Raw genomic sequence first — 14,951 nt, 5'->3', positions numbered from 1 at the left:
GAACATCAGATTTAAAACCATGATTTTTGAGGACTCTTGATAAAGGTGGGATTTAAGTATAACTTAAAATACAGTAAAATAATTGATAAAGCACATTCAATGCTCAAAGGGTTTTATATACAGCAGTGCAGTGTAGTGTTTTGGGTGTTGGACTGGGATCAAGGAGACCCAGGTTCAAATTCTGCCCCTCCCACAAAATTCACAGGTGTCGTTTATGCATGGGAGTTTTACCTGAGGTTCATTGCTCGCTGGACTCACACTTTCCTGCTGGGAATCTCTGCACCAGCAGTCTCCAAGCTCAAATCAAGTCCCCGCCCCTTGAAATGCTGCTTTGTAATTGGTTTACTTTGTAGTGCTTACTGTGAGAGAAAAGTCTTCCCCCAAAAAATGCATTTTAAGAACAAAAACAAAAAACGGAGCTGCCTGAAAGAAACGGGGGGGGGGGGGGAGAAATCCAAGCCTAGTTTCGAAATACCTTTCTTCTGCTCAGAAAGAACTCCCAGGAAGCAGGAAGCATTTGAATCCTCGCCTCTGGATAAGCTGCTTTGTAATTGGCTGTAGTTCTTTCTGTGAGAGAAACCAAGCTTGCTTGTCCCGCGCTTTGCCTTATGCATGGGGATTTCACCTGGTCTGAGATCAGGGGAGATGGAAGAATCGGGCTAATGGAGGGATGGGAAGTCCCAGGATTTGTGAGAGCTGGCAGCGAAGTCATCTCTAATGGATGGAAAACTCGTGCATAACTCCAAGGAACAACTGAGACACACCAGGGGTGAACGTGCGTGAAAGTACCCATGCATAAGCGACCAGGGTGAGTTTATGCTAGTCTTTCTTTTTCAACCTAACCTTCCTCACAAGGTTGTTACAGGAATCAAAATGGGAAGGGAAAACAATGTATGCCCCTCTGATCTCCCTGGAGGAATGAAATAATAATAGTAACAATAACTGTAATATTTATATCCTGCTTTTCTCCCCACTGGGGACCCAAGGCAGTTTAAGATATTATTCTCTCCTGCCTCCATTTTATCTTCCCAATAACCCTGTGAGGTAGGTTAGGCTGAGAGAGAATGGCCGAAACAGGGTCACTCAATGGGAAAAGCCATTAGATTTTGCTATAATCCTTATAACAGCCATGTAATGTAGGCTAGAGCCCCATGGCGCAGAGTGGTAAGCTGCAGTACTGCAGTCCAAGCTCTGCTCACGACCTGAGTTCGATCCCAACGGAAGTTGGTTTCAGGTATCCGGCTCAGGGTTGACTCAGCCTTCCATCCTTCTGAGGTCGGTAAAATGCGCACCCAGCTTGCTGGGGGTAAAGGGAAAATGACTGGGGAAGGCAACGGCAAACCACCCCGCAAACAAAGTCTGCCTAGTAAACGTCAGGATGTGACATCACCCTATGGGTCAGGAATGACCCAGTGCTTGCACAGGGGACCTTTACCTTTAAGGTTGGCTAGAGTTAGTAGCCCCTTATAGCAGACGTGGGGCTCAGTTCAGATATAATAAACAAATCTCAAATTAACTCTGATGCATTCAAATCAGAGACAGGAAAGCCGTCTTTATTAATTTCCTCCGGCAAATGTAAGCAAGTGCTCCAGCCTGCAAAGACTGGCAACTTTAATTGGCAATCACTCAGACAACAGAATCCAGGACGCCCTGTAGATATTCTCTCACGTTCTTTATCCACAAGCATTTCCGACATAGCTGGGAGAATATTTGGGATCGGTCGGCTGACTCTTGCACAGAACGAGCATCAAGCCATGCAGACTTTGGCTCAGTTTGGGCAGAACACAAAGCCAAGGTTTATTGCACCATGTTTAAACACTCCCATACAAAGACATGAGTGTACCATTTGCGAACAAGATCAGCCATATCAAACACCTTGCCATAGTCAAGATTGCTGCCCGCCACATTTAATCTCCCCCTGGCTTCTGTTTATTCTTGGCCCATCTTGTATCTTGGAAGAGAGGGGCCATGGGAAACCTCATGGACTTCGTTGCACTGGCAAGGGGGGAAAAACCTTGGCCAGGCTGGATACAGCTCTCATTTTAATCCCCTGAATGCACAGATTTACAGCTTTCAGCCTTGATAAAAAACATGTACTGTAACCCTTTATTATTTTGGATTAACACTCTAGGTTCTTGGTCTCCTCCTTTCTTACTGTCCTTGGGATCCATTGCTCAGACAGAGCTTAGAAATGTCAAAATTACTAGAAGGTAGTTTTTACACCCAAGCTTGGGATGATAGCTATTATTATGTTTGAATTCACCGTAGCAAAATCGGGGGATTACCATGCATGCGCTCCACTTACCAGTGGATCCTGGGAACTACCCAGGTGCAGTAAACAAAGGATTGTACCGGCCCAGCATGCATTCAGGTGAAATATTCACACTGCAAAAGTCAAACAATGAAATGACTTCATGGTGAATTTGCTACATGTGATAATTACGGTAGAGTCAGGTTTAAAATTGCATTTCTTGATGCCTTGCAATTAAAAGAAAATCTGCTGTATTAAATCCTCTATTGTCAGCTAGATTCAAGTCCAGTCGCATCTTATAGACCAACAAGGTTTTGGGTGGTATGAGCTTTTGAGAGTCGAAGCTCTCTTCATCAGTAGGGTTGCCAACCTCCAGGTACTAGCTGGAGATCTCCTGCTATTACAACTGATCTCCAGCTGATACAGATTAGTTCACCTGGAGAAAATAGCCGCTTTGGCAATTAGACTCTATGGCATTGACGTCCCTCCCCTCCCCAAACCACGCCCTCCTCAGGCTCCGCCCAAAAAAAAAACCCTCCCACCGGAGGCAAAGAGGGACCTGGCAACCCTATTCATCAGATACCATATCTGACCAAGGAAGCTTTGACTCTTGAAAACTTACACCCCCAAAAATATTGTTGATTTCTGAGATGCTACTGGACTTGAATTTAGCTGTTCTACTGCAGACCAACACGGCGACCCTTTGAAACTATCCATTGTCAGCTATTTCCATTTTATACATGCAGGAGACAGATGTGACCAATGCTTTCCCTGGACTGCATTATCATGTCTGCCTCTGCAGTTTGTGGTTCAGTTTGTATGTTGTGTTCAAGCTCTACATGGAATTAATCCTGCACATGTACACAAAATACCATAATTCTGTCAGAGACCGTGACACCTGCAGCTTGAGCTGGCACAGCCCACAAAACACTAGGCCACGCGGGGCTGCTAAATGTAAACAGACCCAAAAAAGTCACCAATAAGAAGGGGCAAAAAAGCAGAGTGGGTGCTCAGGTTGCCAACTGGCCTGAAGAAGAAAAATTACTGTTCCTTTGGTGGTGATGGAAAGGGCCATCAAGTCACAGCTGACTTACAGCGACCCCGTAGGGTTTTCAAGGCAAGAGATGTTCGAGGCGGTTTGCAATTGCCTGCCTCTGCCCTGACCCTTTAACAGAGGTTTAATATGTGGAAATGGGCAGTTGGCGCTTTTCATGGCGTGTCGGGAAATAATATCCTATTAAGCCCTATTAAAGGAACAGAACATTTTTCTCCGAGCCAATTGGCAACCCTAGAAACTGCCCCTTACAAAACGATGCTTTAATGGCCGAGACGGGTTCGCTAGGGGATCCTTTAATATTTTGTATTTAACATCATACATTTCAACATAGGAACGAATGAGCTAATTGAAAGAGCAGCGACAAAAAAAACCTCCCTCAAATGGTGTGCAGTAGATGCAGAGGAGGCTAAAAGGCTTTTTACATCAGTGATATAATTAATATTGCTTTTATGCAAATGCTTCGTGGGGATAATCTGAGTACAGAGCACAGGTGTCCTTGGAGCAGATTCCACGCTCCCAAATAGTTAGCATTCTTGCAATGCACAATTCAAATGCTGGCTTTGTTGCCACTGTCAGCCTATTTGTGATTCAAGCTCGCAATACGTTACATTTGGGCCTGTGAGAGCCAGTGTGGAGTAGTGGTTAGAGTATCTGACTAGGATCTAGGAGACGCAGGTTGGAATCCCTACTGTGCCATGGGAAGGGTTGCCAGCTCTGGGTTGGGAAATACCTGGAGATTTTTGGGATGGAGCCTGAGGAGAGGGGGATTTGGGAAGGGGGGGACTTCATTACCTCAGAGTCCAATTGCCAAAGTGGCCATTTTCTCCAGGGGAACTGATCACTATTGGCTGGAGATCAGTTGTAATAGTGGGGGATCTCCAGCTAGTACCGGGAGGTTGGCAAGGAAAACGGCTGGAACACAGGGTCTTAAGGCTTCATGATAGGGTTGCCAGCTCCTGGTTGGGAAATACCTGGAGATTTTTGGGGTGGAGGTTGGCAACCCTAGCAACACACTCTCTCTCAGCTTAGCCTACCTCACAGGGTTGTTGTGGGGACAAAATGGAGAAGGGGAACATGGTTGGATCCACCCAGGGGACAAAAGTGAGGTATAAGTGAAGTAATAAATAAGCAAATAAATGCAGGAGCCTTCCTATTGTGTCTCAAAAATAATAAATTACTGTCTGGCTTGGGGCAAGTCATGGCCACAGGTCTCCCAGCTATAAAGTGGTAACATATTAATAAGCAACCTTTTGAGGTAGTTTTTCAGAACAAACGTGGTTCCAGGGGCTCAGTCATATGGCTTTGCTATTTAGGTAGGGTTGCCAGGCCCCTCTTCACCACTGGCAGGAGGTTTTGGGGGTGGAGCCTGAGGATGGAGGGGGAGGGGCTTCAATGCCATAGAGTCCAATTGTCAAAGCAGCCATTTTCTCCAGGGGAACTGATCTCTATTGGCTGGAGATCAGTTGTATTAGCGGGAGATCCCCAGCTAGTACCTGGAGATTGGCAACCCTCTATTGATCATAACAAGTTTGCCGACTAAGGTGCTGAATTATAAGACCTACCTTGCCAAAGAGGGTCAGTTTGGATTTAATTGGCCATGCACTACCTCTAACAGAAGAAGAAGAAAAAGAAGAGTTGGTTTGTATAAGCCAACTTTCTCTACCACTTAAGGAAGAATCAAACAGGCTTACAATCACCTTCTCTTCCCCTCCCTACTACAGACACCCTATGAGGTAGGTGGGGCTGAGAGAGCTTGAAGAGAACTGTGCTCCGCAAGTAGAAATCCTTCTGCCTGCAGAAAAACTCCAGCAGATCTAAGCCTACATTTGTACCTGTTATGGCTAATAACAATTGCTAGACTTATTCTGTAAGATCTGCTGTAAAAAAGGCAAATTCCATGCTGGCCATAATTAGACGAGGTATAGAGAATAAAACTGCTGATATCATACCGCCCTTGTACAAATCTATGGTGAGACCACACTTGGGATACTGTGTACAGTTCTGGTCACCACACCTAAAAAAGGATATTGCAGAGCTTGAGAAGGTGCAGAAAAGAGCAACCAAAATGATTAGGGGACTAGAGCAACTGCCCTATGAGGTTAAAATACTTAGGGCTGTTTAGCTTGGAAAGAAGGCGGTTGAGGGGAGACATGATAGAAGTTTATAAAATTATGCATGGTTTGGAGAGAGTGGACAGGGAGACGTTTTTCTTCCTCTCAATACTAGAGCACAGGGTCATCTGCTGAAGCTGGAGGGTGAGAGATTCAAAACAGGAAAAAGGAAGTATTTCTTCACACAACACATAGTAAAATTGTGGAACTTCCTGCTCCAGGATGTGGTGATGGCTGCCAACCCAGAAGGCTTTAAGAGGGGAGTGGACATATTCATGGAGGAGAGGGCTATCCATGGCTACTAGTCAAAATGGATACCAGTCATGATGCATACCTATTCTCTCCATGATCAGAGGAGCATGCTGAATATATTAGGTGCTGTGAAACACAGGCAAGATGGTGCTGCTGCAGTTGTCTTGTTTTTGGGCTTCCTAGAAGCACCTGGTTGGCCACTGTGTGAACAGACTGCTGGACTTGATGGACCTTGGTCTGATCCAACATGGCTTTTCTTATGTTCTTATTCACCAACTCACAAGGCTCAAGGATGGACTCTATGGCATTATACCCCTCCCCTCTCCCCTTCTCAGGTTCCACCCCCAAATCTCCATGAATTTCCCAAACCAGAATTGGCAACCCTAGGCCCATAGATGATGGAAGTATTTCTTTTCCCCTCCTTTGCAGGTCTCCTACAGAGCTCAGCAAGGGGACACCAAGCAAGCCGTGTTCAAGATGGCGATGGTGTGGTTTCTGGCCTTCCTACTTTACGGACCCGCTATTATCAGCTGGGAATACATCTCTGGTGGAAGCATCATCCCCGATGGGGCCTGCTACGCAGAGTTTTTCTACAACTGGTATTTCCTCATTACAGCCTCCACCATCGAGTTCTTCACCCCTTTCCTCAGCGTGATGTTTTTCAACCTGAGCATCTACCTGAACATCCACAGGCGCACCAAAATCCGCTTGGACGTGCTCCATGAAAACCAGTCCCAGAACTTCATGGAAGAGATGGAAATCAGCCCGGAAGGAAAACTCTCCCTGAAATGCTGCAAATGGGAACAGAGAAACCCAGCGCCAACCTTGGACGTGCCGAAATGGGACCTGCAGAAGGAGAACGGCCAGGAGGAGGTGCAAACGAAAGACTCCCAGACGTCCAGCATGGAGAATTTTGGGCCTCAAGGCCACAAACTGAAACCCTCTTCCAAAAGGGGCTATAAGCATTCCGCCTCCACCCTCTCCTTGGAGAAACGGATGAAGGTGGTCTCCCAGAATATCACGCAACGTTTCAGGCTGTCCCGGGACAAGAAAGTCGCCAAATCGCTCGCAGTGATCGTGGGCATTTTTGGTCTCTGCTGGGCACCGTACACCCTCCTCATGATCATCCGGGCCGCGTGCCATGGCCACTGCATCCCCGAATTCTGGTACGAGACTTCCTTCTGGCTCCTGTGGATCAACTCCGCCATCAACCCCGTCCTGTACCCGCTGTGCCACTACAGCTTCAGGAGGGCGTTCGTGAAACTCCTGTGCCCCAAGAAATTAAAGATTCAGCCCCACAGCTCGTTCCAAAAATGCTGGAAGTGATTTGAAAAAAGAGCCATTTGTAGGTCGGAAAGGACAGCTTCCTGGAGTTTGAAATGCAAGCATTAGAGAAGATTCAAGGGGGCTGGGTGTTGATGCGCGAGGGGTGGAAGCGCGATGATCAAAGGGTTCCAGGCGGGCAGGCTGTTTCGTGCTGTGATCTCCACATTTGTACACGCGAAGAGTGCTTTACCGTCACAGCTAAACTGATATTGATGCTTAGCAGGGGGGGAAATGAAAGGAAGAGAATCTTTTATCAATGAAATAACTCGCTAAGATGTTGCCGAGAGGTCCTTTTCAGCCCCTGCTACTTGAGATTCGTTAACGAGAGATAGAACCAGCAATGTTCTACCTGCTGCATAAATGATCCAACAATGAGCCATGCCTCTTAAACACCTTCCATGATTCCCACCTTTAAGGCTGCCAACCCCCTGCTGGGGTGGGGAATTTCCTGCCCACGGTCCCCGCCGCCAAACAGCTGGTTGGAGGGGGCACTTGCCAGCAGTGGGGGAAGGCCTAGGTTGGTGACACCCTGGGAATTTTTGCCCAGAAACCAGTGTTGCTGGTGATGTGCTAATGTCACTTTCGGGAACGTCACCACATCACTGGTGATGGTGCACCGCTGGGCTCCCACTGCTGATGGTAATCCCCCCCATCCCACACCATTAGGGTTGCCAGGTCCCTCTTCACCACCAATGGGAGGTTTTTGGGGTGGAGCTTGAGGTGAGCGGGGTTTGGGGAGGGGAGGGACTTTGATGCCAAAGGGGCCATTTTCTCCAGGGGAACTGATCTTTATTGGCTGTAGATCAGTTGTGGTAGCAGGAGATCTCCAGCTAGTACCTGGAGGTTGGCAACCCTACAAACCATTGCCAGGAGGAGGATGGGGGGGAACAATGAGAGGCACTTTCACACATGTCGAACAATGCACTTTAAATCCACTTTTAATGTACTTTGAAGCTGCATTTTACATTGTCCTTTTAAGCAGGGATGTTTCCCCGTGGTCATCCCCGCCGACTGCTTTCGGGCTTCCTTTTGCTTCTGCATGCCTTTTCTAACAGTCAAAGGTCGCCTCCCTCTCCCCTCCTGTTTTGCCCATGATTTCCAGATGCTGTTTTAGCCAGAATTGGATAAATGTGGGCAAAATGCAGGGGGAGAGCGAGGACACTTCTGACAGGTGGGAAAAGCATGCATAAGCAAAAGGAAGCCCCGAAGCAGTCGGCAGGGGTGGCCACGGGGAAACGTCCCTGCATAAAAGACCTGTGTGAAATGGCAAAATCCACTTGCACATGACCGTTAAAGTGCATTGAAAGCAGATTGAAAGTGCATTATTCAGCATATGTGAAAGCGCCTGCCTGTTTGGAGTGCTTCACGTGCATTGTCTGTACAACACCATAAGGTAGGTCACCATAAGGTAGGTGCATTGACCTTACAACACCATAAGGTAGGTCAGCATCCTTATGCCATATTTTTAATGGAAGGGAAAGGGGCTGCAAGACAGGGTTTAAAGCCTTCATGATAGGGTTGCCAGCTCCTGGTTGGGAAATACCTGGAGATTTTTGGGGTGGAGCTTGAGGAGGGCAGGGTATAGGGTGGAGAGGAACTTCAATGGAGTATAATGGCACAGAGTCCACCTCCCAAAGAGGCCATTTTATCAATGGGAACTGATCTCTGTTGCCCGGAGATCAGTTGTAATCCCAGGAGATCTCCAGCCACCACCTGGAGGTTGGCAACCCTACTTCATGGCAGAGGCAAGATTTGAACCAGGGACTGGTGTTGTCGAGATGCTCATTTGAAGAACAAGCCTGGAAAGCAATTTTCTTTGTAAAGCCCGTTGCGATCAAGAGATAAGAAGAACCGGGAGAGTTATTACTTTTTGATGTGGGCCTCAGATTCTCATTGAATAGCCGGCTTATTATATATTTATGGGGAAAGAGCAGAATTTCAGACTCATCAGCTTACCTGTCTTGGAGAGGGGGCACGCCAAAGCACTTCCCGTTTGTCAACATTCATAAATGTTTCTCCAACCTCCAATTTTTGCCCCCGTCAGCTAGCCCGCTTTGATCAACCACAGATGCAAAGCTTTGGTTTCCATTACAGAGAGCTTTAAAAAACAGAAAGGCACTTTAAAAGAGAAGCACTTTTTAACAATGTGGTTTTTTTTAAAAACAAAACCAACAAAAAGAATGTATTTCTTATGTGAAAAATTATTAGTGACATGTAAAAAGAAGCAAACTTCAAAAAAAGTGATTGAGGAATATGAATTTTGGGGGGGGGTTTCCTGTCACACTTGAGCTGTTCAGTACAATCGAGTCTTGAGAAGCAGAGAAGAACTGGTCACTGCTAACTAGGGTTGCCAACTCCAGGCTGGGAAATTTCTGGAGATTTGGAGGTGGAGACTGGGGAAGGCAGGGTTTGGGGAGGGGAAGGACTTCAGTAGGGTATAATGCCATAGAGCCCACCCTTCAAAGCAGCCATTTTTCCCAGGGGAACATCTCTGTTTTCTGGAGATCAGTTGCAATTCTGGGAAATCTCCAGGCCCCACATGGAGGTTGGCAACCCTACTCGCTAACCCTCCTTGCTAGGCAGTTTCTACAGCTCTAGGGTTGCCAACCTCCCCATGGCACCTGGAGATCTCCCACTATTATAACTGATCTCTAGACAACAGAGATCAGTTCCTGTCGAGAAAATAGCTGCTTTGGAAGGTGGACTCTATGGCATTATAACCTAATGAGGTCCCTCCCTCCCCAAACCACACCCTCCCCGGCTTTACCCCAAAATCTCCAAGAGTTTCCCAACCCAGAGTTGGCAATCATAGGCTGAAGCCCCCCTGGGCCCTGACTCATGAGCTCAGAAGAATGGCTGCAGACAGCAAGTCCTACAGAATACATTTGGACTTACTTCAAATTATATTCATAGAATTACATACAGATGGAGTGGTGGAATGGGATGAGGAAGTGCCTGAGAAGACACCACTGCCATCTAGGGCAGAGCTGTCTCTACTCTGAGAGCCAGCATGGTGTAGTGGTTAAGAGCAGTGGTTTGGAGCAGTGGACTCTGATCTGGAGGAATGGATTTGATTCCCCACTCCTCCACATGAGTGGCGGACTCTGATCCGGTGAACTGGATTTGTTTCCCCACTCCTCCACGTGACGCCAGATGGGTTACCTTGGGCTAGTCACAGCTCTCTCAGCCCCACCTGCCTCACAACGTGTCTGTTGTAGGGAGTGGAAGAGAAGGTGACTGTAAGCTGGTTTGATACTTCCTTAAGTGGTAGAGAAAGTCGGCATATAAAAACTAACTCCTCCTCCTCCTCCTCTTCTTCCTTGTTCATAGGTCTTCTTCATCATATTCATCTTCATCTTTCTCCTTGTTCATAGGTTTCCAACTCTGGCTTTAGAGATACCTGGAGATTTGGGGGTGGAACATGGGGAGGGAGTTCGGCCAGAATGTGATGCCATAGAGTCCATCCTCCGAAGTTATCCTTTTCTCCAGGGGCATCATATTCAGTTGTAATTTTGGGAGAACTGCTGCCCATACCTGGAGGTTGGCAATGCTACCGATAAGTCTGTTGATGGCAGGTACGATTGGTTGTTAAGAGTCTTAGGTTTAAATATTGGTGGTATTTGATGGCTCCTGTTGTTATTGGCATGCCCACTTTGAGTCCCCACGGAGCAGCAGAAAGTGGGTTGATATTATTTATTGAGAAGACTGATTCATTTTAGTTATTTTCAACATTTGTTAACTGCCTCTCTACCTTGTGGAACTCAAGGCAGCTTACGATGTAAATTAAACAACAACTATACAAGATGACTAGGTGGGGCCTGGCGATTTCCTGAAATTACAGCTCATCTCCAGATTACAGAGATCTGTTCCCCTGGAGAAAATGGCCACTCTGGAGAGAGAAAAGCTTCTCCCTGTCCACTCTCTCCATACCATGCATAATTTTATAGACCTCTATCATGTCTCTCCTTAACTGCCTTCTTTCCAAGCTAAACAGCCCTAAGCGTTTTAACTGATCATTTTGGTTGCTCTTTTCTGCACCTTCTCAAGCTCTGCAATATCCTTTTTCAGGTGTGGTAACTAGAACTGTACACAGTTATTCCAAGAGTGGTCTCACCACAGGTTCGTACAAGGGCAGCAGTATGATAGAAGCAGTAGTACATCTGAATGGTGTATTTCGGAACGAGCTGGGGTACTCGGTTATTTCTCTGGCATGCTTTGTAAATAAAGCTCAATGCACCCCAAACACTCTTTCATTACAGATTGACAATATTGAGTACAGTTTGTTCTCAGATCCGAACAGCAGCCAATTAACTGCATGCAAGAAGGAATTAAGAGTTCATTCATCGGATAATTGCAGGCACATATCTATGCGCTGAGGAGCGCTCCTGCCCTAAAACACTTTGCCTTCTTTGAACAAAATAAATAAATAAATCTACAATTGCTTTGTTTTGTTGCCACAAAAATAATGATGTTTGCTGATTTTTGCTGAAAATGAAAGGCACTCTTATAATAATCGAGGTAACCCCGTGACCTTCACTGGTTAGATAAATATGCCTTCTGCCGTATTATGTCCACGTCTCGTCTCTTGCGCACGCGCATTGTTTTGCACTGGTAATGAGGTCAGCCTAACAAATAATTGCACATGGGTTATCAACAACATGCCTTTTTAAAGCAATGTAATATCTACGGAGATCTGCTGCCGTGCCTGTCTGTCTAGTGTTGGATGTATGCTTTCCTTGCTGTGCTACTCACCTGCAAGAAACTCAATAAAGATATTTTCTTACATTAATGTTTTTAATATGCTTTCTAGAAAAACAAGGTGCTTTTTAAAAAAAAAAACCATGTGGCCGTTTATGCATGGGAGGTTTTGCCTTGGATTTGCCGCTCTCTAGATGCCCATTTTCCCCATCCAAATTCTCAAAACCCAACAATAAGCCCCCATGCAGAAACGGAGGTTTCTAATAAATCGCCATAAAAGTGTTTGCAGATAACATGGCGATCAAACGTTTGCAAAATTGGTTCCAACAGCAAACGGGGGGAATAAGGTGCGAACACATGGGAATGCAACATTTCACAAAGCATTATAAAAACTTGGTGCGGTAATGGCCAAGGTGTCTGTTGTGTGTGTGTGTGTGTGGGGGGGGGGGAAGGTGATTGTTAGCCACTTTGAGACTCCTTAAAGGTAGAGAAAAGCGGGGTATAAAACCCAACTCTTCTTCTTTCCTTCCCATCCCCTTACTTCCTTATCCTATCAGAGTACTAGAAAGAGTTCCAAGAAAGATGCTGAGATTTTTGAATTTTAAAATTGCAGGGATGGTGTTAGGAGGATTGCCCTAGTAGGGTTTTCTGCTTTAAAGTTTTGTGTCACTTTTAGATCACTCCCCCTCCCCCTTTTTTCACTAGGGAGAATATCAGAAGCTGGGGGGGGGGCTTTTGTATTTTCTCCCCAGTAGAGCAAGAAAAAACAACCCAACACAGGTGTTTTAGCCTTCTTTTTCCTTCAGGAACTGGAATACACTTGGCATTCTTTTTGGCAACCGGTCTTTGAGCCAGCAATGAAATCTGCCAGAACTTTCACCTTTTGGAGACATTTCAAGGATGTACAATCCATACTATGTCAGTAAAGGGCTGGATAAATTACCATGTTGAGTAAGCTACGGAGTTCTGTTTCAGACGAGCAAGAAGTGTTTTAATGAAAAAGGACAAGAACTTCAGCAGAAATCCACTGGGGTGACACACCTTTTAAAGCTCGAAGACCTCCTGCCAATCCCACGCAGGTGGAAGCTGGCAGAGTTTGCTCCAGCAAAAATCTTACGGAAGGAGTTGGCAGTGTGCATCTTTCCCTGCCTTTCCTGAGCAGTTTGCTGTTTGCCCAAAATGCCCCATGAGGGTCAGGAGGCCACCACAAGCAAAGTGCACCATAGGATGGAGTGCTGCAGTGATGAGGGGGTATCAGGAAATATCACGTACTTAGAATCATAGAATCATAGAGTTGGAAGGGACCACCAGGGTCATCTAGTCCAACCCCCTGGACAATGCAGGAAACTCACAACTACCTCCCCCAATCACACCCAGTGCCCAGAAGATGGTCAAGATGCCCCCCTCCCATGAACTGCCCAAGTTCATAGAATCAGCATTGCTGACAGATGGCCATCTAGCCTCTGCTTAAAAACCTCCAGGGAAGGAGCACTTACCACCTCCCAAGGAAGCCTGTTCCACTGAGGAGCCGCTCTAACTGTTAGAAATTTCTTCCTAATGTCTAGATGGAAACTCTTTTGATTTAATTTCAACCTGTTGCTTCTCTCTCATCAGAGCTCCGGGGGTGGGGTGGGGACACTGGGTATACAAAATTCTCGTCAGCTTGATAGCCCAGAGAACCTAGAATCATCCTGCTTTCAACCAATGCCATTTTTTGCCTTTTTTATTTTTTTAAAATAAATTTATTAAGATTAGCAATAATATAGCATTAAAAACAAATTTCTTTCCAAACAAACATTGACCAGTACTTATAAAACCTATAAAACCTATAACTTTCTAAATAATCTCTTTCTTTATGAACCACCACCAACAGAGTCTAGATTTTTAAGCGTGTTCTCCATTCTGGATATTGTGGCATTCCATATTCCATCTAATTCCTCTATATTTTTGTTATTTTGATAGTAAGTTAATTTAATCAATACATAGGTCTCCCTTACTTTGTCGAACCAACTGTTTAAGTTTGGAGAGTTTGCTCTTTTCTAGCATCTGGCCAAATCTATCCTTGCTAATGTTACCATATGGAGGAATACATCAAGATGTTTCTTATTCATAGTTGGTAAACAGTTTAACAAGATTATTTCTGGATTCATGAGTATTTCTATTTCCAGACCTTTAGATATTATATTTATCACTTTTTTTCCCAATAAACTGTAGCTCTAATACACTCCCTCCACATATGGTAAAAATCTGCCTTATCCGTATTACAAAACCAACATTTATTTGCTTCTTCCTTTGAGTTTGACATTTTCTGTATACTAATAGGGGATAGATGCCACATATATACCATTTTATATAGATTCTCTCTAATCGAGAAACTTATAGTGAAATTTAAATTTCACAATACATTTCAAAATAGGGTTTTTTTTTCATGCAATTCCCCACTGCAGCCACTAGGGGCACAGGCAAGGCAAACAGAAGGAAACTGTCCCTGATGCTGTTTTTGACCTTTTTTTAGCAGTAATTTTTATTTTAGAAAGCTCTCCAGGGATGCAAACGTTTTAAACTACAAGGCTGAGGAAACCATTTTCCTATCATGAATTGTTCCTAAGATCATCAACCAACCTGGTATGCCTTCATTTCTTTCTCCCGGCCCCCATCTAATTATTCTGTTCTTGTCCTCCCTTCCCTTTCTCATCCCTACCCTGGCTGGGGAGTTAAAACATACTTAGTAGTAGAACAGAAAACCTCAAAGTCAACTTAATATTTCCCAAGTATCTATCAATGCAGCGAAAGCTACACACACCTGCCTTATATGCATTGTGATCTGTATTAACCTGTGAGGTTATAAATGTGGAATAGTGGATGCCTTAGTTGAATGCCTTAATTTCCATTTATATCACATACTGCATAATAAATTCAATGAGTAAACTACTATTGATGTGCCTGGTTGTCTTATAGAGTCCAATGATAGACAACAAGGAGGAGGTTAAGTTAAAAGCAACAGTTCTTTATTTAGCTAAACACAGACCTGGGGCGAAATAACCACAGATAAGATGCAGGGTTACTCACCAGAGAACAAAGGAAACTCAGTATCATTTATGCATTTGAATGGGGCAAGCCCATAGCTGCTGACAAGCAGATTGATACACAAAAGCACCAATACACATTACATGTCTACTCTACTCTAATTAGCATAGCCTATAGATATTGCCCAAAGGCGTTCACTGAGCGAATGCTTGATCTCGTGAGTTAGGAA

The 14,951-nt window shown here is 45.1% G+C and overlaps 1 protein-coding gene across 1 annotated transcript in view; it reads left to right on the top strand.

Annotated features, from left to right (window-relative positions):
• HRH3 (histamine receptor H3) overlaps window positions 1-6,997 on the top strand; it is a 29,720-nt gene extending 22,723 nt beyond the window's left edge. Inside the window, exon 3 of the mRNA XM_056845262.1 lies at window positions 6,101-6,997. Within this exon, the coding sequence (XP_056701240.1) occupies window positions 6,101-6,997 (897 nt within the window). The remainder of the gene's footprint in view (window positions 1-6,100) is intronic.
• Window positions 6,998-14,951: the final 7,954 nt, after the last annotated feature.

The sequence above is a fragment of the Euleptes europaea genome, chromosome 2 (assembly GCF_029931775.1).
Source record: "Euleptes europaea isolate rEulEur1 chromosome 2, rEulEur1.hap1, whole genome shotgun sequence".
In the NCBI taxonomy this organism is placed as follows: domain Eukaryota; kingdom Metazoa; phylum Chordata; class Lepidosauria; order Squamata; family Sphaerodactylidae; genus Euleptes; species Euleptes europaea.
Note: the sequence above shows the minus strand (reverse complement) of the source record. Positions and strands in the feature narration are given on the sequence as shown.